The sequence below is a fragment of the Chiloscyllium plagiosum genome, chromosome 20 (genome assembly GCF_004010195.1).
Source record: "Chiloscyllium plagiosum isolate BGI_BamShark_2017 chromosome 20, ASM401019v2, whole genome shotgun sequence".
NCBI classification, from domain to species: domain Eukaryota; kingdom Metazoa; phylum Chordata; class Chondrichthyes; order Orectolobiformes; family Hemiscylliidae; genus Chiloscyllium; species Chiloscyllium plagiosum.
This window is the reverse complement of record NC_057729.1, coordinates 60,354,061-60,376,789: the sequence shown is the minus strand read 5'-3', so window position 1 is coordinate 60,376,789 and position 22,729 is coordinate 60,354,061. Positions and strand designations below refer to the sequence as shown.

At 44.2% G+C, this 22,729-nt stretch overlaps 1 protein-coding gene across 1 annotated transcript in view; it reads left to right on the top strand.

Annotated features, from left to right (window-relative positions):
• The window catches only part of LOC122560334 (cytochrome c1, heme protein, mitochondrial), a 24,354-nt gene extending 3,601 nt beyond the window's left edge, over positions 1-20,753 (top strand). The window contains exons 2-7 of the mRNA XM_043710981.1: positions 585-772; positions 4,523-4,649; positions 11,571-11,728; positions 14,263-14,423; positions 16,169-16,269; positions 19,865-20,753. Of these exons, the coding sequence (XP_043566916.1) occupies positions 585-772; positions 4,523-4,649; positions 11,571-11,728; positions 14,263-14,423; positions 16,169-16,269; positions 19,865-19,969 (840 nt within the window). The 3' untranslated portion in view covers positions 19,970-20,753. The remainder of the gene's footprint in view (positions 1-584; positions 773-4,522; positions 4,650-11,570; positions 11,729-14,262; positions 14,424-16,168; positions 16,270-19,864) is intronic.
• The last annotated feature ends 1,976 nt before the right edge of the window (positions 20,754-22,729 follow it).

Genomic DNA, 22,729 nt, shown 5'->3' with positions numbered 1-22,729 from the left:
TCTGGACCCTATTTCCTCAACCTTATGTAAGCCCCCTTCTTCCTCTTTACAAGACATTCAACCTCCCTCGTCAACCAAGGTTCCCTCACACGACCATTTCTTTCCTGCCTGACAGGTACATACATATCAAGGACACGTCGTTTACATTCATTCTAATTTCTCCTCTTCTAATCATCCATGCTGATTTCTAAACTTCCCCTAACTCTGGCCTGACAATAATTATTGTGACATTTTCTTTCAGTGTGTCTGAGTAAAAGGTCAGTCTGGACATTGCACAGAGGTTTGAGGGGTGGAGCACAGATTATTCCCTAGTATAATTACTGGTGAGAGAGATTACACTGAGGATCCTGAATTCTGTGTTTAAGTCTAAACTGCGAAAATATTGGAGCAATAAGTGTCTGTTTCATCGGAATGGGAAAGGGAATGAATTGCAAATGAAAATCTGAGGTGGAATTTTTCCGTAACTTTTGTTTAATGTTTATCAAGGATTAATTTAAAATTGGAAAGGCCTCTGTCTACTCTGTGGTATGATTTCTGTATTGAATTCTGACCAGTTTCAACATCTGACCTCTTGTGTCTTGTAGGCGAAGATGTCCTTTGCTAACCTGTCCCGTGGGAAGAAGATAGCGTTGTCAACGTTAGGTGTTCTTGCTGCTGGGGGTAGTGCACTTGCCTTGACGCTGCACCATTCAGTGTATGCAGAGCTGGAAATCCACCCTCCCAGCTACCCCTGGAATCACAGTGGATTCTTGTCTGCCCTTGATCATGACAGGTGAGAGAATTACATTCTTGATGAAGAGCTTGTGCTTGAAATGTCGAATCTCTTGCTTCTCGGATGCTGCCTGACTGGCTGTGCTTTTCCAGCACCACACCTTTTGTCACTGATCTCCAGCATCTGCAGTCCACAGTTTCTCCTAGAGAATTACGAGCCCAAGGCTGTGTAATTGGGCAAGACTTGATTTTGGTGTTAATTAAAATGGCCCTGAGCCACTCGCTTGGTTTAGTCAGTTGATCAGTTTGAAATTGAACAGTACAGATCTGGGTTCAGAAAAATACTGTTCAGGGTTATGGGGAAAAGATGGCAGATGGTGCACTGCTTGTTTGGAGAGCTGGTGTAGACACAATGTGCCAAATGGCCACTTTCTGCACCGCACCAATTCTGAGGTTCAATGTGGCCTGTGCTATTAATGTATCCAAGTTATTGATGATGCCAGTATTAGATGGGAAAGTAATTTGCTAGAATATGAAGAGACTGCAAAAGAATTTAAATAAATAAGTTAAATAAATGGCTGAGAACACAGGAAATGGAGTAAATTGTAGGAAGTGTGAACTTCGGTCAGAAAAACGATATTTTTAAGTGATGAAAAATCCCACTTTCTTGGGATGTTTGTATCTCTGGCAAGGCCATCCCTAATAGACCAGGAGAAGCTGATGAGAAGCTGCCTTCTTGAACTGCTGCAGTCCTTGGAGGGGATAAGTAAACTCCTTAGGGAGGGAATTCCACGGTTTGGATCCAGCGACCGTGAAGGAACAGAATATATTTCCAAGTCAGGATGATGAGTGGTTTGGAGGGAAACTTGCAGGGACTGGTGTTCCCATCTATCTGCTGCCCTTGTCCTTCTAGATGGAAGTGGGCGTGGGTTTGGAAGGTGCTGTCTGGGGAGCCTTAGTGAATTCCTGCAGGGCAGCTTGTACTCACTGTGCATTGGTGGTGAGGGGAGGAGTGAATGCTGAAGGAGATGGGTTGGATTTAATTCAAGAGGGTTACTTTGTTTTGGATGGTGTTGGGTGATTGACAGATAAATAAAAATGTGCAGTGGGAATAAATTGATCTGTTTCTGGGTAGCTGCGTGCACTACGGATCAGTGCTTGGGCCTCAGCCATTCACGTTAGATAGAAATGGCTTGGATGAGGGAGCTAAATGATTCAAAATTAGGTGGGGTTGTGAGACCAATGCAAGGTGGCTTCAAGGTAATTTAGACCAGTCGAATGAATGGGCAGACACGGCAGCTACAATATAATTGTGGACAGATGTGGAAATCTGCGCTTCAGTATGTGAAAGAAAATATAGTTATTTAAATAGTGATACACTGCGCCATGCAGATGGACAAAGGATCTGGTTGTCTATTCCAATCAAAGAATGTACACAAGCAGGCGCAGCAAACAATTAGAAAGGTCAATGGTGTGTGGGCCTTCATAGTAAAGAGAATTGGAGTTTGGAAGTAAAGATGTCTTACTGCAGTTATGCAGGGCCTTGGTGAGACCACGGCTGGAGTATTGAGTGCAATTTTAGTCTCCCACCTTCCACTGAGAGTGAAGCAGAGGTTCACTAAGCTAATATCAGGGATGCCTTGTGAGGAGATTCGTTTGTCTGGGCCTGTATTCACGAAAGTTTAGAAGGACTAGAGAGGATCTGATTGAAATGTTGAACCATCTAACAGGACTAGACAGATTAGTTGCAGGGAAGATGTTTCCTGTGCTCGGGGAATCAAGAACTCAGGCACACAGTTTCAGGATATTGGGGGGTGGGCCATTTAGAATGAGATGAGGAAGCATTTTTTCAGTTGGCAGCTGGTCAACCTGTGAATTCTCAATGACAGCATGTGTGGAGGCCAGGCCACTGAATTGTCTGAAAATGTACTGTCAAAGGCATCGCAGGGTATGGTGGGAATATGGCATTGAGATAGAGGCTCAGCAATGAGCATACTGAATGACGAAGCATGTTGGAAGGGTCAAGTGACCTGCTGCTCCTGGTTTCTATATTTCCTCAGTGTTGTTGAAGCTGCTCTCATTGGAACAAATATGGAGTATTCCACCACATCCCTGACCTGTGCCTTGTGGTCTGGCTCTGGGCTGAGAGGAAGTGAGTTAGTCTTTCCTGAATTTCTGGCCTTAAACATAGAAGATAGGATCAGGAATAGGCCATTCAAGCCTGCTCTGCCACTCTTTATGATGGCTGATCATCAAGCTCCATACACCAATAACACTCTCCCCCACCACCACCACCCCATTAACCCTTGATCCACAAGTGCTATATCTACCTCCTGGTAAATGTTTTGACCTCAACTCCTGTCTGTGGTAGTGATTTCCACAGGCTCACCACTCCCTGGGTGAAGAAATTTCTCCTTGTCTCAGTCCTAAATGGTTTACTCCTTATCCCTGGTTCTGGACTGCCCCATCATTGGGAGCATCCTTCCTGCGTTGAACCTGTCTGGCTATGTTAGAATTTGATAGATTTCATTGAGATCCCCCCACCCCCAATTCTTCTAAACTCCAGTGAATATAATCCTGATCAACTCAATTCCTCCTCATACGGCAGTCCTGCCATCCCAAGAATCAAGCTGGATAAACCTTCGCTGCATTCTGTCTACAGGAAGAACGCCCTTCCTCCAGTAAGGAGATCAAAACTGCACACAATATTCCAGATGTGGAGAGGCTGTGGCTTTTTTTCCCTGGAACGTTGGAGGCTTGAGGTTGTCCCAGTGACTAGCACTGCTGCCTCACAGCGCCAGGGACCCGGTTTTGATTCCAGCCTTGGGTGATTGTCTGTGTGGAGTTTGCACATTCTCCCTGTGTCTGTGTGGGTTTCCTCCGGGTGCTCCAGTTTCCTCCCACAGTCCAAAGATGTGCAGGTTAGGGTGGATTGGCCATGGGAATTGCCCATAGTGTAAGTTAGGTGCATTAGTCAGAGGAAATGTAGAGTAATAGGGTAGGGGAATGGGTCTGGGTGGGTTACTCTTCAGAGGGTCGGTGTTGACTTGCTGGGCCAAATGGCCTGTTTCCACACTGTAGGGAATCTAAAAATCGTGGATAGGGTGAACAGCCCAGGTCTTTTCCACAAGGTAGGGGAGTCCAAAACTGGAGGGCATAGGTTTAAGTGAAAGGTGAAAGATATAAAAGGAACCACATGGGCATCCTTTTTCAAATATGAGTGGTATGTGTATGGAATGAGCTGCCAGAGAAAGTGTTGGACGCTGGTATAATTACAACATTTAAAAGGCATCTGAATGGGTACATGAGTAGATAGGGTTTCGAGGGATATGGGCCAATTGCTGGCAAATGGAACTAGATTGGTTTAGGATATCTGGTTGGTGCAGACGAGTTGGACCAAAGGACCTGTTTCTGTGCTGTATTACTCTGACTCTGTGTGGCTTCATTAATGTCCTGTACTCGAATCCTTTCTTTGTGAAGACCAATTTATGGTTTCATTCTTTACTACCGCTACACCGGTACATTTACTTTCAGGAGCTAGTGCACAAGAACAGCCAGGTCTTGTAGTCGCTGTGTTTTTGTGGCTGTTCAGTTTAGTTTCTGGTCAGTGGTAATCCCAAGATGTTGGTATTCAGAGGGACCTAGCTGTCCATTCAGAGTTTACATGCAATTACAGTAAATAATCATAAAATCTCTCAATCTTTAAGTGCAGAAGGAGGCAGTTTGGCCCATTGAGTCCACACTGACCCTTATTAAAGAGGATGGTGTTAAAGTGCACTGATGTGAGGTTGCTGTCCTGTTTTATTTCCAGTGTTCGTCGTGGTTACCAGGTCTATAAGCAGGTCTGTGCAGCCTGTCACAGTATGGAATACGTGGCCTTTCGGAACCTGGTTGGAGCAACACATACAGAGGAAGAGGCCAAGGCTCTAGCTGAGGAAGTGAGTGCCACAGACTCATTCTTCTCTTGTTAAGCCGAGGGTTGTGTGCCTGGGCTGTCACTCAGGGATAATACCATCCAATATTCTTATCTCAGCGTTAAATATACACAAGGACTCTGCTCTACTGCGCTCTGTAGAAATGAGTTCTAAAGATGACAACCCTCAGAGAAGATCTCTCTTATCTCAGTCTTAAATTGGCAGCCGTTTACTTGGAGACTTTGCTCTGGTCCTGATTCTTTAAGAAAATGCAGCATCAATTGTTCTGAAACAGGAATCCTCCGGGTGCTCCGGTTTCCTCCCACATCACAAAGATGTGCAGGGTCAGGTGAATTGGCCATACTAAATTGCCCGTAGTGTTAGGTAAGGGGTAAATGTAGGGGTATGGGTGGGTTTCGCTTCGGCGGGTCGGTGTGGACTTGTTGGGCCGAAGGGCCTGTTTCCACATTGTAATCTAATCTAATCTAATCTAAAAATAGGAATCATAACATGATAAAACACAGGAAATGACCAATCTCACTTCCTTGCTTTCCCCCATATCCCAACAATGTTTTGTTTTCTACAAAATATTTATCCCATTTCTTTTTGAATGTAGTTATTGAATTTGCTTCCACTGCCCCTTCAGGCTCTCTATTCCAGATCACAACTTGCTAAAATATTCCTTAATCGTGTCTCCTGTGCCCTCTTTTGGCACCAAACTGTTCTATTTGCTTTCTATTCAATTTACTCACTTTATAAATAAAAATTAAAGATTTTTGAACATTAACAAATCTCCTCTAAACCATCTGAATTCTAAGGAGAACAATCCTAGCCTCTCCATATGTCCCCCTGTCCTGATACCGTTCCAATGAATCACCTCGCACCCCCAAGACCTTGACATCTTTCTTGAAATGTAGTGCTTACAATTGGATACTGAGGGCAAACTAGTGTTTTATAAAGGTTAGGGTTATACCCTGAAACTGTGCCCTATTTCCGACCATGAACATGTATTAAAAACAACAATAAACCTAACAGCAACCTGTGGGAATACCACTATTTTTCACTGCAGTGTAGTTTGGGAGAAGAGTGAGTGAGTTACTAGGAATAAGCCTGTGCTCAGAAGAGAAGTGGGGGAGAGGAGCAGAGCATTAGTCACTGGGGACTCCATAGTTAGGGGGACAGGAGATTCTGTGGGAATGAGAGAGACCCACGGTTGGTGTGTTGCCTCCCAGGTGCTAGGGTTTCTGATGTCTCTGATTGTGTTTTTGAGATTCTTGAGGGGGAGAGGCCCAAGTCATGGACCACGTAGGCACCAACAACATAGTTAGAAACAGAGATGGGGATTTAAGGCAGAAATTCAGGGAGCTGGGGGGAAGCTTAGAGCTAGAGCAAACAGAGTTGTTATCTCTGGTTTGTTGCCCATGCCACATGCTAGCGAGGTGAGAAATAGAGAGAGAATGGAGTTGAGCACATGGCTAAAGGGAATGTGTAGGGGAAAGGGTCTCAGATACCTGGATAGTTGGAGCTCATTCTGGGGTAGGTGGGACCTTGACAAACAGGATGGTCTATATCTGAACCAGAGGGATACCAATATCCTGGGGGTGGGGGTGGGATTTGCAAATGCTCTTCAGGAGGGTTTAAACTAATGCAGCAGGGGGGTGGGAACCTAAATTGTAGTTTGTGTCCAGGAGGTTGAAAGCAGTGAGGTCAGAAATATGGTTTCAAGGTCGCAAGAGTTCACCAGCAAGCAGGAAGGTGGTTTGAAGTGTGTCTACTTGAATGCCAGGAGCATCCGGAATAAGGTGGATGAACTTGCAGCATGGGTTGGTACCTGGACCTTTAATTTTGTGGCCATTTCGGAGACTTGGATAGAGCAGGAACAGGAATAGTTGTTGCAGCTTCCAGGGTTTAGATATTTCAGTAAGAACAGGGCGGCATGGTGGCACAGTGGTTAGCACTGCTGCCTCGCAGCGCCAGAGACCCGGGTTCAATTCCCGCCTCAGGCGACTGACTGTGTGGAGTTTGCACGTTCTCCCCGTGTCTGCGTGGGTTTCCTCCGGGTGCTCCGGTTTCCTCCCACAGTCGAAAGATGTGCAGGTCAGGTGAATTGGCCATGCTAAATTGCCCGTAGTGTTAGGTAAGGGGTAAATGTAGGGGTATGGGTGGGTTACGCTTCGGCGGGTCGGTGTGGACTTGTTGGGCCGAAGGGCCTGTTTCCACACTGTAAAGTAATCTAATCTAATCTAAAATCTAATCTAATCTAAACAGAGAAGGTAGTAAAAGAGAGGGAGGTGTGGCATTGTTGATCAAGGACAGCATTACGGTGGCAGAAAGGACATTTGAGGACTCGTCAACTGAGGTAGTATGGGCTGAGGTTAGAAACAGGAAAGGAGAGGTCACCCTGTTGGAAGTTTTGTATAGGCCTCTGAATAATGCCAGAGATTTAGAGGAAATGATAGCAAAGATTCTGGATAGGAGCGAGAGTAACAGGTAGTTGTTATGGGGAGAAAGTGAGGCCTGCAGACGCTGGAGATCAGAATTGAGTGTGTTGCTGGAAATGCACAACAGGTTAGGCAGCATCTGAGGAGCAGGAAAATCGGCGTTTTGGGCCGGAGCCCTTCATCAGGAATGAGGTTTTCATCATTCCTGATGAAGAGCTCCGGCTCAAAACGTCAATTCTCCTGCTCCTAGGATATTGCCTGACTAGTTGTTATGGGGGCTTTGACTTTCCGAATGTTGACTGGAAATACCATAGTTTGAGTACTTTAGATGGGTCAGTTTTTGCCCAATGTGTGCAGGAGGGTTTTCTGTCTACAGTATGTAGACAGGTCAACAAGGGGCGAAGCTACATTAGATTTGGTACTGGGTAATGTACCCAGCCAGGTGTTAGATTTGGAGGTAGGTGAGCACTTTGGCGATAGTGACTACAATTCAGTTATGTTTACTATAGAGATGGAAAGGGATAGCTTTATACTGCAGGGCAAGAATTATTGCTGGGGTAAAGGCAATTACGATGCGATTAGGTGAGATTTAGGATGCACAGGATGGGGAAGGAAACTGTGGGGGATAGACACAATTGAAATGTGGAACTTGTTCAGGGAACAGCTACTGCATGTCCTTGATCAGCATTTACCTGTCAGGCAGGCAGGAAGTGGTCAAGCGAGGGAGCCGTGGTTTACTAAAGTAATTGAATCTCTTGTCCAGAGGAAGAAGGAGGCTTAAGTTAGGATGAGATGTGAAGGCTCATTTAAGGCACTGAGAGTTACAAGGTAGCCCGGAAAGACCTAAAGAGAGATAAGAGGAGCCAGGAGGGGACATGAGAAATCGTTGGTAGATAGGATCAAGGGAAGCTCTAAAGCTTTCTATAGGTGTATCAGGAATAAAAGTTTGGCTAGACTAAGATTAGGGCCAATCAAGGACAGTAATGCGAAGTTGTGCATGGAGTCTGTGGTGATAGGGTAAGTGCTAAATGAATATTTTTCGTCAGTATTCACACTGGAAAAAGACAATGTTGTCGAGGAGAATACTGAGATATAGGCTTCTAGACTAGATGGGATTGAGGTTCATAAGGAGGAGGTGTTAGCAATTCTGGAAAGTGTGAAAATAGGTAACTTCCCTGGGCCAGATGGGGTTTATCCTAGGATTCTCTAGGAAGCCAGGGAGGAGATTGCAGAGCCTTTGGCTTTGATCTTTATGTCGTCATTGTCGACAGGAATAGTGCCAGAAGACTGGAGGATAGCAAATGTTCAAGAAGGGAAGTAGCGACAACCCTGGTAATTATGGACCAGTGAGCCTTACTACTTGTGGGTAAAGTGTTGAGAAAGATAATAAGAGATAGAGAGGAATAAGTTGATTAGGGATAGTCAACATGGTCTTGTGAAGGGTAGGACATGCCTCACAAACTTTATTGAGTTCTTTGAGAAGGTGACCAAACAGGTGGATGAGGGTAAAGGGGTTGATGTGTTTATTGATTTCAGTAAAGCATTTGATAAGGTTCCCCAGGGTAGGCTATTGCAGAAAATACAAAGGTATGGGATTGAGGGTGATTTTGCAGTTTGGCTCAGAAATTGGCTAACTGGAAGAAGACAGAGGGTGGTGGTTAATGGGATATGTTGATCTTGGAGATCAGTTACTAGTGGTATACCACAAGGATCTGTATTGGGGCCGCTGCTGTTTGTAAACAACCTAGGTGGAGGCGTAGAAGGATGGCTTAGTAAATTTGCGGATGATACTAAGGTTGGTGGAGTTGTGAATAGTGCTGAAGGATGTTACGCAGGGACATAGATTAACTGCAGAGCTGGGCTGAGAGGTGGCAAATGAAGTTTAATGCGGAAAAGTGCGAGAAGATTCACTTTGGAAAGAGTAACAGGAATGCAGAGTACTGGGCTAATGGTAAGATTCTTGGTAGTGTAGATGAGCAGAGAGATCTCAGTGTCCATGTACATAGATCTCTGAAAGTTGCCACCCAGGTTGATAGGGTTGTTAAGAAGGCATACAGTGTGTTAACTTTTATCGGTAGAGGGATTGAATTTCGGAGCCAGGAGGTCATGTTGCAGCTGTACAAAACTCTGGTACAGCCGCACTTGGAGTATTGCGTACAGTTCTGGTCACCGCATTATAGGAAGGATGTGGAAGCTTTGGAAAGGGTTCAGAGGAGATTTACTAGGATGTCGCCTGGTATGGAGGGAAGGTCTTATGAGGAAAAGCTGAAGGACCTGAGGCTGTTTTCTTTAGAAGAAGGTTGAGAGGTGACTTGATTGAAACATAAGATAATCTGAGGGTTAGATAGGATGGAAGTGCGAGCCCTTTTCCTTGGATGGTGATGGCAAGCACGAAGGGATATAGCTTTAAATTGAAGGGGATAGATTTAGGACAGATGTCAGAGGTAGTCTCTTTACTCAGCATAGTAGGGGCGTGGAATGCCCTGCTGCAACAGTTGTTGACATGCCAACTTTTAGGGCATTTTAATGGTCATTGGATAAACAAATGGATGAAAATGGAATTGTGTAGGTTAGATGGGTTTCAGATTGTTGCACTAAACCTGTGGAACAATTGAGGGCTGAAGGGCCTGTACTGCGCTATGTTCTTCTCTGTTCTATGATAAATGCTGGTCTAGTCAGCAAGCCCCTCATGAATAAAAACAACAAAGCCATTCTTTATTACCACATTAATGAACATGTTCAGGATACTCATATACAACTAGCCTTTAATGTCTTTGCTGCCTTTCATTTATTATCCATATTTTTTGCAAATGCCAATTATTTTTGTCTCTCATTAAAGCTTCTAAAAATTTCCTCTTCACCAACATGAGGTTGCTTGGCTGAATTGCTGTCAGACAGCAGCAAATTGAAGGATCAGTCAAATTGTTCTTCCAGTTGATGCTTTATGGTAAATATGAGTCTCCATCCCCAGATAAGTGTTGGATTTGTAACACCTGAGCAAGCAGTAAATGTCAGCCAAGATGATATGATCCAAGTCTGAGTCTGGCATTATAGAGGTGGCTGCGGGAAGAGCTTTAGGTGTTAAAAGGTGGTGATTTGAAATTTCAATGTTGTGAAAGACAAATACCGCTGTTGCTGTTTCTATGAATTGATCCTGAACTAAGAGTGGATCTAAATGAACCAATTCACAAACTAATAACTGTATAATTATATGCATTGAGTTGAGAATCTTTGTAGAATAAGAGAGCTGTACAGCATGGAAATAGCCCCTTCAGTCAAATTCGTCCATGCCAACCAGATATCCTAAAATAAATCTCGTCCCATTTTCCACCATTTGACCCATATCCATTCATATTCATATACCCATCCAGATGTGTTTTCAATGTTGTAATTGTACCAGCCTCCTCCACTTCCTCTGGCAGCTCATTCCAGACACGCACCACCCTCTGTGTGAAAAGCTTGCTCCTTTGGTCCCTTCTATATTTCTCCCCCCTCATCCTAAACCAATGCCCTCTACTTCTGGACTCCCCCACCTCTGGGAAAAGGCCCTGTCTATTTATCCTATCCATGCCCCTTTTAATTTTATAAACCTCTAAAAGGTTACACCTCAGCCTTCGATGCTCCACAGAAAACAGCCTCAGCCTGTTCAGCCTATCCCTATAGCTCAAATTCTCCAATGTTAGCAGCATCCTTGTAAATCTTTTCTGAACCCTTTCAAGTTTCACAATATCCTCCCTATAACCAGGAGACCAGAACTGAACGCAGTATGCAAATAGTGCCCTCACCAATATTCTGTACAGCCACAACATGACCTCCCAAATCCCATACTCAATGCACCGAACAATAAAGGCAAGTATATCAAATGCTGCCTTCACTATCTTGTCTACCTTAACTCTGTTTTCAAGGAACTATGAATCCGCACTCCATGATCTCTTTGTTCAGCAACACCTACCAGGACCCTGCCATTAAGTGTATAAGTCCTGCTCTGATTTGCTTTCCCAAAATGCAGTACCTCACATTTATCTGAATTAAACTCCATCTGCCACTCCTCAGCCCATTGGCCCATCTGATCAAGGTCCCGTTGTAATCTGAGGTAACCCTCTTCGCTGTCCACTACACCTCCAATTTTGGTGTCATCTGCAAACGTACTAACCATACCACCTATGTTCACATTCAACTCGTTTAGGTAAATGCCAAAAAGCAGTGGACCCAGCACCAATCCTTGTGGCACTCCATTGGTCACAGGCCTCCAGTCTGGAAAGCAACCCTCCACCACCACTCTGTGTTCTACCATTGAGCCAGTTCTGTATCTAAAAGGTTAGCTTTCCCTGTATTCCATGTGATCTAACCTTGCTAACCAGTCTCCCATGAGGAATGTTGATGAATGCCTTACTGAAATCCGTATGTTTTTGTTAGTGATCAGCCATTCTTCACAGGAAAAGCAGGAATTACACATTTCTCATATTTCTTACCATTTTTCTATCTATTTCTGTGCTGCTTGTAGGTTGAAGTGCTGGATGGACCAGATGAAAATGGGGAAATGTTCACTCGCCCTGGAAAGCTTTCTGATTATTTCCCTCAACCGTACCCCAATTCTGAGGCAGCAAGAGCAGCAAATAATGGATCTCTTCCACCTGATCTCACGCACATTGCAAATGCGAGGTACCTTCCTCCTACTCACTGCTGCCCTTGTTGGGTTGTTTTCATTGTGATGTTTCCAAGGGTAAAAGCTGCTCCTTCATTACTGTGATTGTATTTGCTTCCTATATAAAACTTCAAACTCCTTTCATGGAATGTGGGTGTCTGTGGTTTGGCCAGTGTTTGTTCCACATTCCTAGTTGCCTATGAGAAGGTAGTGGTGAACTACCTTCTTAAACCGCAGTTGTATTTGGGCTGTAGATTAACTACAAAGCTGTTAGGGAGGGAGTTCCAGGATTTTGATCCGACGATGCTGATGGAATGGCTATTGTAAATCCAAGTCAGGATAATGAGTGGTTAGAGGGAATCTTTTGGCTGATGATGTTTGCATGCATCTGCTGTTCTCATCCCTCCAGATGGGGGAGGCTGCGCCTTTAGAAAGTGCTGTTGGAAAGGCTCTAGGTGAATTTCTGCAGTGCAGGTTCTAGATGAAATGGACACTGCTGCTACTGAGCACTGATGGTGAAGGGAGGGAATTCTGAACTTTGGGGATGGGCTACTAGTTAACAGAGCTGTTTTGTCCTGGATGGTGTCAAGTTTCTGAAGCTGCACCCATACAAACAAGTGGGGAGTATTCCATCACTTCCTGACTAATGCCTTGTAAATGATGGACAGGCTTTGGGAAATCAGGAAGTGAGTTATTCTCTGTAGAATTCCCAATCTCTGATGTGTTCTTGTGGCCATACTGTTTATTTAGTCTGGACGCATTCAGCTTCTGATCAATAGTTATCCACTGGATATTTTAGCATTAATATTGCCACTAAACGCCAAGGGCAGTTCTGTGGTACAAATGTTACTTGCCACTTGTGAGCCCAAGCTTGGATGTTGTCTGGATCTTGTTGCATTTGGACATGGACCTGCTTCAGTATCTGAAGGGTCATGAATGATGCAGAACATTGTGTTCTCATCAGTATTCATCCCACTTCTGACCTTTATGGTGGAGAGAATGTCACTGATGAAGCAGCTGAAGATGGTTGGGCCTAGGACACTACCTGAGGGACTCCTGCAGAGATGTCCTGGACACTGACCAACAGAGTTTTCATCCAATTTCCATTAGCTACAGTTTTGTTAGGGTTCATTGATGCTGTACTGTAGCCTTGACATCCAGGGAAGTCATTCTCTCTCATTGTATGGAGTTCACCTCTTTTGTCTGTAATTGGATGGCAGCTCCAATGAGATCAGGGCAAAGGTGCCCTAGAGGACCCCAAACTGACTGTCAGTGAGGAGGGCTGTTTGATTGCATTATTCATGGCACAGTTGCCTTGTTGGGAAAAAAGGACTCTACCCACATCGCAAAGGCAATGAAAATTGCCGAATGTTTGAGAATGCACAAATGTTGATTGAATGCAGTTGTGTGTATATAATCTGTGTAAGTGTTCTGTGGATCCATTCTACATAAGAGGTTTCCTCGATACACTTGTGTACAGCTGCTCCTTTCCAAGTAACAGTGTGGAGTCAAATATTTACAGTTGCACTCTTTCATTACTCAGGATTGCTGTGCAGTGTCGGTGGAAGAACGAACACCTCATTGCCAGGATGACAACTGAGTGTCATGCACCCACATGTCTGTGGAGCCCTAAAGCTCTCTGGTAGCTGCTTTATGTTCTTCTGTTAGGTCTATAGGGCCACTTGGTAAGGAGTTTTAAGTGAGCAAAAATATTTCTGTACTTACAGAGAAGGCTTGGAACGAGAGATACCTGTTCACACAACTGTATTCTTTAAGCAGAAATATTTGAGCTTTAGGGAGATGGTGGAATCAGTTGAAAATTCACACATCGCCATCAAGAGAGAGTGACATATTAGGATCAGTTTGAGTTGTTACTGGGCTATGCCAAGAGAGTGGGATTAATTAGGGGTTGGTACTGGATGATGGGGAGAGGTCAGGATGTTGCAATTAGTTTGGGATCTACACTGGGCAATGGGAAGAAACAGGACAGTGAGATTAATTTGTGATTGTTACTGGGTGCTACGACAGGCTAAATACTATCCCATCCTATGCTGTAAAATCTATGCTGCTTAAAAGAAATCTAGAGCTATGACATCCCACCCTGGCTCCAGTCACACTCCATTTGAAAGCCTGCGTTTGTTTTTACCAAAAAAAGCCAGAGATTGCACCTTTCAAACTCACAACCATTCCATTTAGAAAAGCAAGGTTAGCAGATTGATTTAAGCACCACCACCTGCCACTCATCATGGTTGGAAATCTATCGCTGTCCCTTCACTGTCGCTGGGTCAAATTCCTGGAATTCCCTCCCTCATGGCATTGTGGATCTACCTACAGCACATGGACTGCAGTGGTTCAAGAAGGCAGCTCACCCCCACCTTCACGTCGGACAACTATGCATGGGAATAAATGCTGGCCCAGCCAGTGACACCCATGTCCCATGAGTGAATAAAAGAATCTGATGTAGGATTTTGTGGAAAATTCGTGATGAAAGTTTAAAGCCTTGAACTTGCTTGTGAGACGTAGAGACTGATTTTGTTCTTTGCTTATGTAGGCACGGTGGTGAGGATTACATCTTCACCCTGCTGACTGGTTACTGTGACCCTCCTGCTGGCATCAGTCTCCGAGAAGGGCTATACTACAACCCTTACTTCCCTGGTCAAGCTATCGGAATGGCCCCTCCCATCTATGATGAAGCTGTTGAGTATGAGGATGGTAGGACTTGATCTTATATTCCTGAAATGATTGACTCTCACTGGACTGTCCCAGGCCCACTTTCTAATCTTTGCTTTCCCTTTAGTGCTTTATTTGATCATTTGTTGCATTCAGAGCTCTGGTTAACTCTCAGCTAGAGCCATGTGTACCATTCTGGGCACCACACCTTAGAATATAAGCCTTGGAAGAAGTGCAGCCCACATTCAGCAGTCTGTTAGCTGGACCCAAGGTATGCATAAACCAGACTGGTAGTTCACGTTGATTTTGATTGAGGTTTTTCAGATTTTGACAGCGATTGATCAGCAGAGAGAGAGAGAGAGACTCTCCACTGTTCAGAGTCCAGGACAAAGGAAATAAAAGTTCACTCTGTTCAGTCTCGAAGTTAGGAACCAGTTCTTCTTAGAAAGTATGATAGAAGAATGAATGTTCATTTAAAAGTAGCATCAATCTCTGATTTAAAATTATTAATTGAGGATCATGTAGACAAAAGGACATGGAATCAAAGCTGGTACCGAGAGTTAGGGTGTGAATGATAGAACGATTCAAGGGGCAGAATGGCCTCCCTCAAATCCTGTTATAGAGCTGAGAAAAGTCCACTAATCAGAACACACAAACTCATTCATGGTTTGAGTGTTAATTGCACTGTTCAGGTTAGAGCTGAGCTGCAGTGGTAAGGCTGATTCTGGTATGTACAGAGTCCTGCAGCCCCTCACACCTGTTCTATCATTCATTGAGATCATGGGTGGTCTGTGATCTAACTCCATATCTCTGCCTTTGGCCCATATCCCTGAATACATTTACTTCACAAAAACGCATCCACCTCAGATTTAAGATTAACAACTGATTGAGCATCCACTGCTGTTCGAGGAAGAAAGTTACAACATCTCCCACCCTTTGTATGTAGAAGTGCTTCCTAACATTTCCCCTGAAGTCTCAGACTACGTCCACTAGTTCTAGAATCCCCAATCAGTGGAAATATTTTATTTTCACCCTGACTTCTCTTTTTAATATCTTGAAGGCTTTGATCGATCATCCTTTCTGAATTCTAGAGAAAACAGGTCTAATTTGTATAATCTATCCTCATAACTTAATGCCTGAAACCCAGCTGTTGTTGTGCTCCCTCCAAGGCCAGTATATCCTTCCTGAGGGGTTGTGCTACATTATTCCAAGTTGAGCCTAACCAGGTTTTATAACGATGAGTAACGTCTGCATCTGTATACTCAATGCTCTAGATATAAAAGGCCAGCATTACATTAGCTTTCTTAGTTTCTGTCCCAGTTTGTGACATTTTAAATAGCTAAGCACCTGAACCCTACCTCCCTCAGTCTCTGACATCCACTATATTTAACCTTATACTATCTAGAAAATACTCTGATCAATCCTTTTTCAGTCCAAAATGGATCTGTTTCAGTTGGAGGATACAATTGACCAACACTACTGAGAAGGAGAGTCCTTCATATCTGATGGGAACAGGACAATGAAGCAGGAAGACCTCAGCGAATTTAATCAAAGTCTCAGATAAAATGATTGTTGCTGTATACTCCAGCCCCACATTTTCCCTTATCTGTCATAAGCCTGGGTCATTGAGGAGCCTGAATGGATGGATGTGATTCTGTGAGAATTCCCATTGTTGTGTGATTGGCTGCCAATGAAACAGTTTGCATATTACCACTTCTGTTGTGTTATATGAGCCTTTGAGATTTCTGAAGTTTTCTGATTTAGTGTTGAACTCCTCTCATTCCCAGGTACTCCAGCCTCGATGAGTCAGATTGCTAAGGATGTCTGCACATTCCTGCGCTGGACTGCTGAGCCGGAACACGACCAGCGCAAACGTATGGGCCTAAAGGTCAGCTCCACAACCTAACCTTGTTACAATAACAATGTCTGCCTTTATCACCCATTCCTGTCGAGACAAGTGAATGATTGGCTGGGTCACTAATAAGGCCATGTATGTAAATGTTTATCACATAGGCCCAGAGTGGGTAAACAGCAATAATGAACATCAAAGCAAAGCTTTAATGCTGTAAGGTCTGGAGAACAGCTTTTCAGGTTCTTTTCCTGAGGTTCCACACATGCGATGCAATTCGCACACACCTGGAAACAGTTAAAGTTTATGAAAGCCTGTACAAGGGAGGTGACCCCCTTTTTGACCCTCTTCGCAAGCATGCAAAGCTGAGTCAGAGACCCCGAACAAAGGAAATACATCCCCTTTATACGGGTCATTTGGTAATGCTCACAGGCACTCCAGCCACCCCCCACTCCCCCATAACCACATGTTACTCCAGGTACAATGGTAGAATGAAGTCATCGTTTGAGATCATGTCAATGTAAATGCCCTAATCCTGGGGAATCGTTATGCAAATGATTTCCTGACTCAGTGATTCCCAAGACAGTGTAGGTGTGATATGCCCTAGCTTTGGGGCAGCCCTGCAAATGAGTTCTGGCTCCGCTACTTTGCCAGACAATGTCAATGTGATATACTTCACTAATGGGGGATGATCCCGTACGCTAACTTGATTGGCTGGGGGGTGGCTATGAAAGCACTTCTGAATGGAAGGGACTGAATGAGAGTTTACTATTCTACTGCTAGGATCAAATTAGTAAATCGATGCCTAAATGAAGCGTGGGTTACAATGGATAGTCATCTAAATTCCTGCATGCTGTCTGTGAGACAGAATGTCACCTCCACCCACTTCCAAAATGTTCAGCTTCTTGGAGAAAGACAGTACAGTTTAACCCTTTAACATTACATTAATCGTCATAGAGATGTACAGCACGGAAACAGACCCTTTTGGCCCAACTAGTCCATGCCGACCAAATATCCCAACCTAATCTAATCCCATTTGCCAGCACTTGGCCCATACCGTTCTGGACTCCCCAACCCCAGGGAAGAGACTTTGTCTATTTACCCTATCCATGCCCCTCATAATTTTGTAAACCTCTGAGGTCACCCCTCAGCCTCTGATGCTCCAGGGAAAACAGCCCCAGTTTGTTCAGCCTCTCCATATAGCTCAAAATCTCCAACCCTGGCAACATCCTTAAATCTTTCCTGAACCCATTCAAGTTTCACAACATCGTTCCGATAGGAAGGAGATCAGAATTGCACGCAATATTCCAAAAGTGGCCTAACCAACGTCCTGTACAGCTGCAACATGACCTCCCAACTCCTATGCTCAATACTCTGACCAATAAAAGAAAGCATACAAACGCTGCCTTCACTATCCTATCTACCTATGACTCTACTTTCAAGGAGTTATGAACCTGCACTCCAAGGTCTCTGTTTAGCAACACTCCCTAGGACCTTGCCATTGAGTGTATAAGTCCTGCTGAGATTTGTTTTCCCAAAATTCAGCACCTCGCATTTATCTGAATTAAACTTCATCTGCCACTCCTCAGCCCATTGGCCCATCTGATCAAGATCCAGTTGTAATCTGAGGTAACCTCCTTCGCTGTCCACTACACCTCCAATTTTGGTGACATCTGCAAACTTACTATACCTTCTATGTTCACATCCAAATCGTTTATATGTAGTGGACCCAGCACCGTCCTTGTGGCACTCCACTGGTCACAGACCTCCAGTCTGAAAAACAACCCTCCACCATCACCCTCTGTCTTCTACCTTCGAGCCAATTCTGTATCTAAATGGCTAGTTCTCCCTGTATTCCGTGAGATCTAACCTTGTCAAACACCTTCCTGAAGTCCATATAGATCATATCTACTGCTCTGCCCTCATCAATCCTCTTTGCTACTTTTTCAACAAACTCAATCATGTTTGTGAGACATGATCTCTCACACACAAAGCCATGTTGACTATCCCTAATCAGTCCTTGCCTTTCCAAATACACGCATATCCTGTCCCTCTGGATTCCCTCCAACAACTTGCCCACCACTGAAATCAGGCTCACTGGTCTAGAGTTCCCTGGCTTGTCCTTACCACCCTTCTTAAATAATGGTACCATGTTAGCCAACCTCCAGTCTTCCAGCACCTCACCTGTATCGATGATACAGATATCTCAGCAAGGGGCCCAGCAATCACTTCCCTAGCTTCCCACAGAGTTCTAGGGATTTATCCATCTTTATGCGTTTCCAGGCATCCAGCACTTCCTCCTCTGTAATATAGACGTTTTTCAAGATATCACCATCTATTTCAACACATTCTATATTAATGTCCAGAAAAATAATACAATTTAATCTTTTAACATTATAAGTCATATTGGGTTCAGTATTAATGGTGTCTTTTCACAGATGATGCTAGACCCCCTGAGTTTCTCCACATTGTGTTTCTGTTACATTAATAATGAAAATAGCATTGATTAGATTACTTAGTGTGGAAACAGGCCCTTTGGCCCAACAAGTCCACACCGACCCTCCAAAGAGCAACCCACCCAGACCCAATCCCCTACCTTTACCCCTTCACCTAACCGGCACATTTTTGGACTGTGGGAGGAAACCCACACAGACACTGGGAGAATGTGGTAAAAACAATGACTGCAGATGCTGGAAACCAGATTCTGGATTAGTGGTGTTGGAAGAGCACAGCAGTTCAGGCAGCATCCAAGGAGCAGGAAAATCTTGGATGCTGCCTGAACTGCTGTGCTCTTCCAGCATCACTGGGAGAATGTGCAAACTCCATACAGACAGTTGCCTGAGGCAGGAATTGAACCCAGGTCTCTGGCACTGAGACAGCAGTGCTAACCACTGTGCTGCCCACCTTGGTGTTGGGCATGTTGTTGGAAGGAGCTGTGTTTGAGAAAGGGAAAGATGTTAATCAGGTAGCAGCATTATTGGTGAATGTCTTTATAGACTGCACTGTTGAAGCCTCTTTCTCACAAGAATTCAAAGCAAGAATGTTGCGAAAATGATTGGTACAGAAACTCCAGATTCCTGAAGAGGCAGAATGTGTTCATGTACACAGTTCCTTGACAAACTCGACTGGAAAAGGTGGGCACTGTTTCCTTCTGGCTCAAAGGGAAAAATGTACAGCCTGAAATGCTGCTGATCCTATGTTCAATATTCTGGTCTCTGTCTAGTTTGCTACCTTTCCTTGGAGGGGCCATGAGGGGATGAAAATAGTGGGCCATTCTGTCCTGATTGGTTTCTGTGGTTCTTCACTGGAACTTGCCTGATTATATGTTGACTGAGGGCAGTATTGAACTCAGCCTTACTGTCGTCTCTGCTTACAGGAGGGAAATGATGATATGATCAATTTGTACCCAACAGTTTCATACAACTGAGATTTTTATGGTGCTTTTCGTGATCTCAGGACATCCCAAAATGCTTCACAGTCAATCTGGTACTTTTGAAGTCCAGTCATGTGTATTACAGCAGAGGAAGTGGGACTAATTCAGTAGCTCTTTCAAAGAACTACCACAGAAATAAGGGGCTGAACGATCTTGTTCTGTGCAGTAAGACACTACAGTTGAGCTTATTTTCTCTTCCAGGTGCTGATGTTCTCTGCTGTGTTTTGGCCACTGCTTTACTACTTGAAGAGGCACCGATGGTCTGTTTTAAAGAGTAGGAAGATCGCCTACAGGCCTCCAAAATAATTTCCGATTTGGGACACTCAACTCCAGCAGCACCTTGACCTCCTGCACTCTTGGCCAAAGTGTACACAATCTGGACTTTCACGGGGATAGTTTCTGGGGCAGGGGGGTGGGGAGACAAAACAAACTGTTTAAAATAACTGGGCATTCAACAGGGGCTTTATTAAAGCATGGCATTATCAAAAAATATCTATTGTCAAACTCCTCAGATCAGTGGACGGATTGCTGGCTATGATTAAACTATTGATGATTTGCTGCATTGTGTCTAACAGAAGGCCTTGATACTTTTAAAAGCAGTTTTAGAAATAAACTTGGAAGAATGCTGCTCTCCAGTGGCTGGTGAATATTGTCTTTCACAAGCAATAACTTGGATACAAGTTCTCTTTTTCTCTTCACAGAATTCAACCTCCAAACAGGGTAAGAATTCTGAAGGCCTTACAATAGTAACAAATCAGTGGCACCAGAAATGGAGAAGGAGATTCCCTTGTCTTACTGGGACTTCTTTGAGACTTTGAGCAGCTCAATGGCCTTCTCCATGGGTATAAATGCAAGTTGAAACAGTTGCTAAGAGAACTCACCATTCCGAATGATTTAAGGAGGCATTGGAATCCCCACGTTGTCTGTCATATGGAGATTCATCCTCATTTTAATTTACCTCCAGAATATACTGTTTTTGTGGTAAGATGTGTTTGGTCCTACTGAGAGTTGAAGGACTCCCTTCAGTAAATTATTACTGTACACAGCATTTGTGTAAATATTTAATGTTTAATAAATAATATGCTACAGACCTGTTCTGCATTAGTCCTCCACCTTGTGTCCATCTCTGTCCTGTCTGCATTTTTTTTACATCTACTTGCAGACGTCATTAAATCGGAGCAGGAGTAGAGCTTTAGCCCACTGAATCCATTCTACCATCCAATCGCTGATCTACCTTGACTCCATTTCACTGTCTGCTCATTGTATCCATTGATTTCTAGAATCAAAGATCACTTCTCAGCCTTGGCTATATCTAGAAGTATATTTGTGGTGCATCCACAACCCTGTAGGATACAGAATTCTAAATATTCACAACCTGAGTGAAGAAATCTCTCCTCATCTCAATTCTAAACATTAGGCCCTTTCCGCTGAGACTGTTCCTACGTTCTAGATTCCCCAGCCTGGGGGGGAAAACAAACCTCTCTCATATCAAACCCTTCTCATGTCAAACCCCTTCAGAATTGTGTAACTTTGAATGAATTTGCCCTTCCTTTTTTCTCAGCTCTCCCCTGTTCATCCTAGCCATTCATGCAGCTGGTAAATAGCTGAGGCCTAGTCATTGCAACAGGCACAGTCTGCTTTATGCTCTGATTTACATCTCTGCTTTGGGTTAATTATCCAATCCTTTAACCGTGTTAATACATTACCCCCAACTCCATGAGCCTTGACCATCTTTAGTAACTTTGTGTCACACCTCATCGAAAAGTATTTGAAAGTTCAGGTACATGATATTGCTGGTGTCCATTATCTGCCCGATCAGTTTACATCATGAAAACTCAAGTTTTCTTTCATGATTTTCTAAACACCTTCAGACATCTTGCAAGGTATCTATCACTCTGCATTAAGTCGTGTTACTTTGCTAAATTCCAGTCTGTAAGCACCATTGTAGAATCTGTGGGATTTTATGAAGTTGAGAATTAGTACATACACTAACTGCTGCAGTATTTGAAAAAACCTTAGAGTGGAGGCTATCAGGTCATGGAAATTCCACTTCATCCTGACTGAGAATGAAAGTTATTTCACCTAGCTGTGGTTATACGGGGGATATTCTATTTTTTTCCCTCTCAGTTTGACAGTAGGCTCATTGGGAATTTAGAATAGTGGGAATGGAGGTTAGGGCAGTTGAATGTTCCTCCTGCAGGATGTGGGAGGTAAGGGTCACCATCAGGGTCTCTGCTGACTGGATCTGCAGGAAGTACACCCAACTTCAGCTCCTCAAACTGCATTCTGGAGCTGGAGGAGCTTCGGATCATTCGGGAGGTGGAGGGGGCTACTGAGAGGAGTTACAGGGAGGTAGTCACACCTCTGGTAAAAGAAGATAGATGGGTTACTGTCAGGGGATGGAAAGGAAGTCAGCAGGCAGTGCAGGGATCCTCTGGCCATTTCCCTCAACAAGTATGCTGTTTTGGAAATTGTTTGGGGGGGACTTACCGGGGTAAGCAATGGAGCACAGAGCCTATCCCTGTTGCTCAGCAGGGAAAGGGGAAAGAGGAGCAGAGCATTAGTCATTGGACACTCCACAGGGGGACAGATAGGAGGTTCTAACAAGAGAGACTCACGGCTGGTGTGTTGCTTCCCAGGTGCCAGGATTCAGGATGTCTCTGATCGTGTTTTTGGGATCCTTGTGGGGGAGGGGGAGCAGCCCCAAGTCATCGTCCACATTGGCACCAACGACGACATAGGTAGGAAGAGATATGCGGTTTTAAAACAAATTCAGGGAGCTAGGACAAATAGACAATATGTGCAGGAGTAGGCCATTCAGCCCTTCGAGCCTGCACCACCATTCAATATGATCATGGCTGATCATCCTTAATCAGTATCCTGTTCCTGCCTTATCTCCATAACCCTTGATTCCACAATCCTTGAGAGCTCTATCCAACTCTTTCTTAAATGAATCCAGAGACTGAGCCTTCACTGCCCTCTGGGGCAGAGCATTCCACACAGCCACCACTCTCTGGGTGAAAACGTTTCTCCTCATCTCTGTCCTAAATGGTCTACACCGTATTT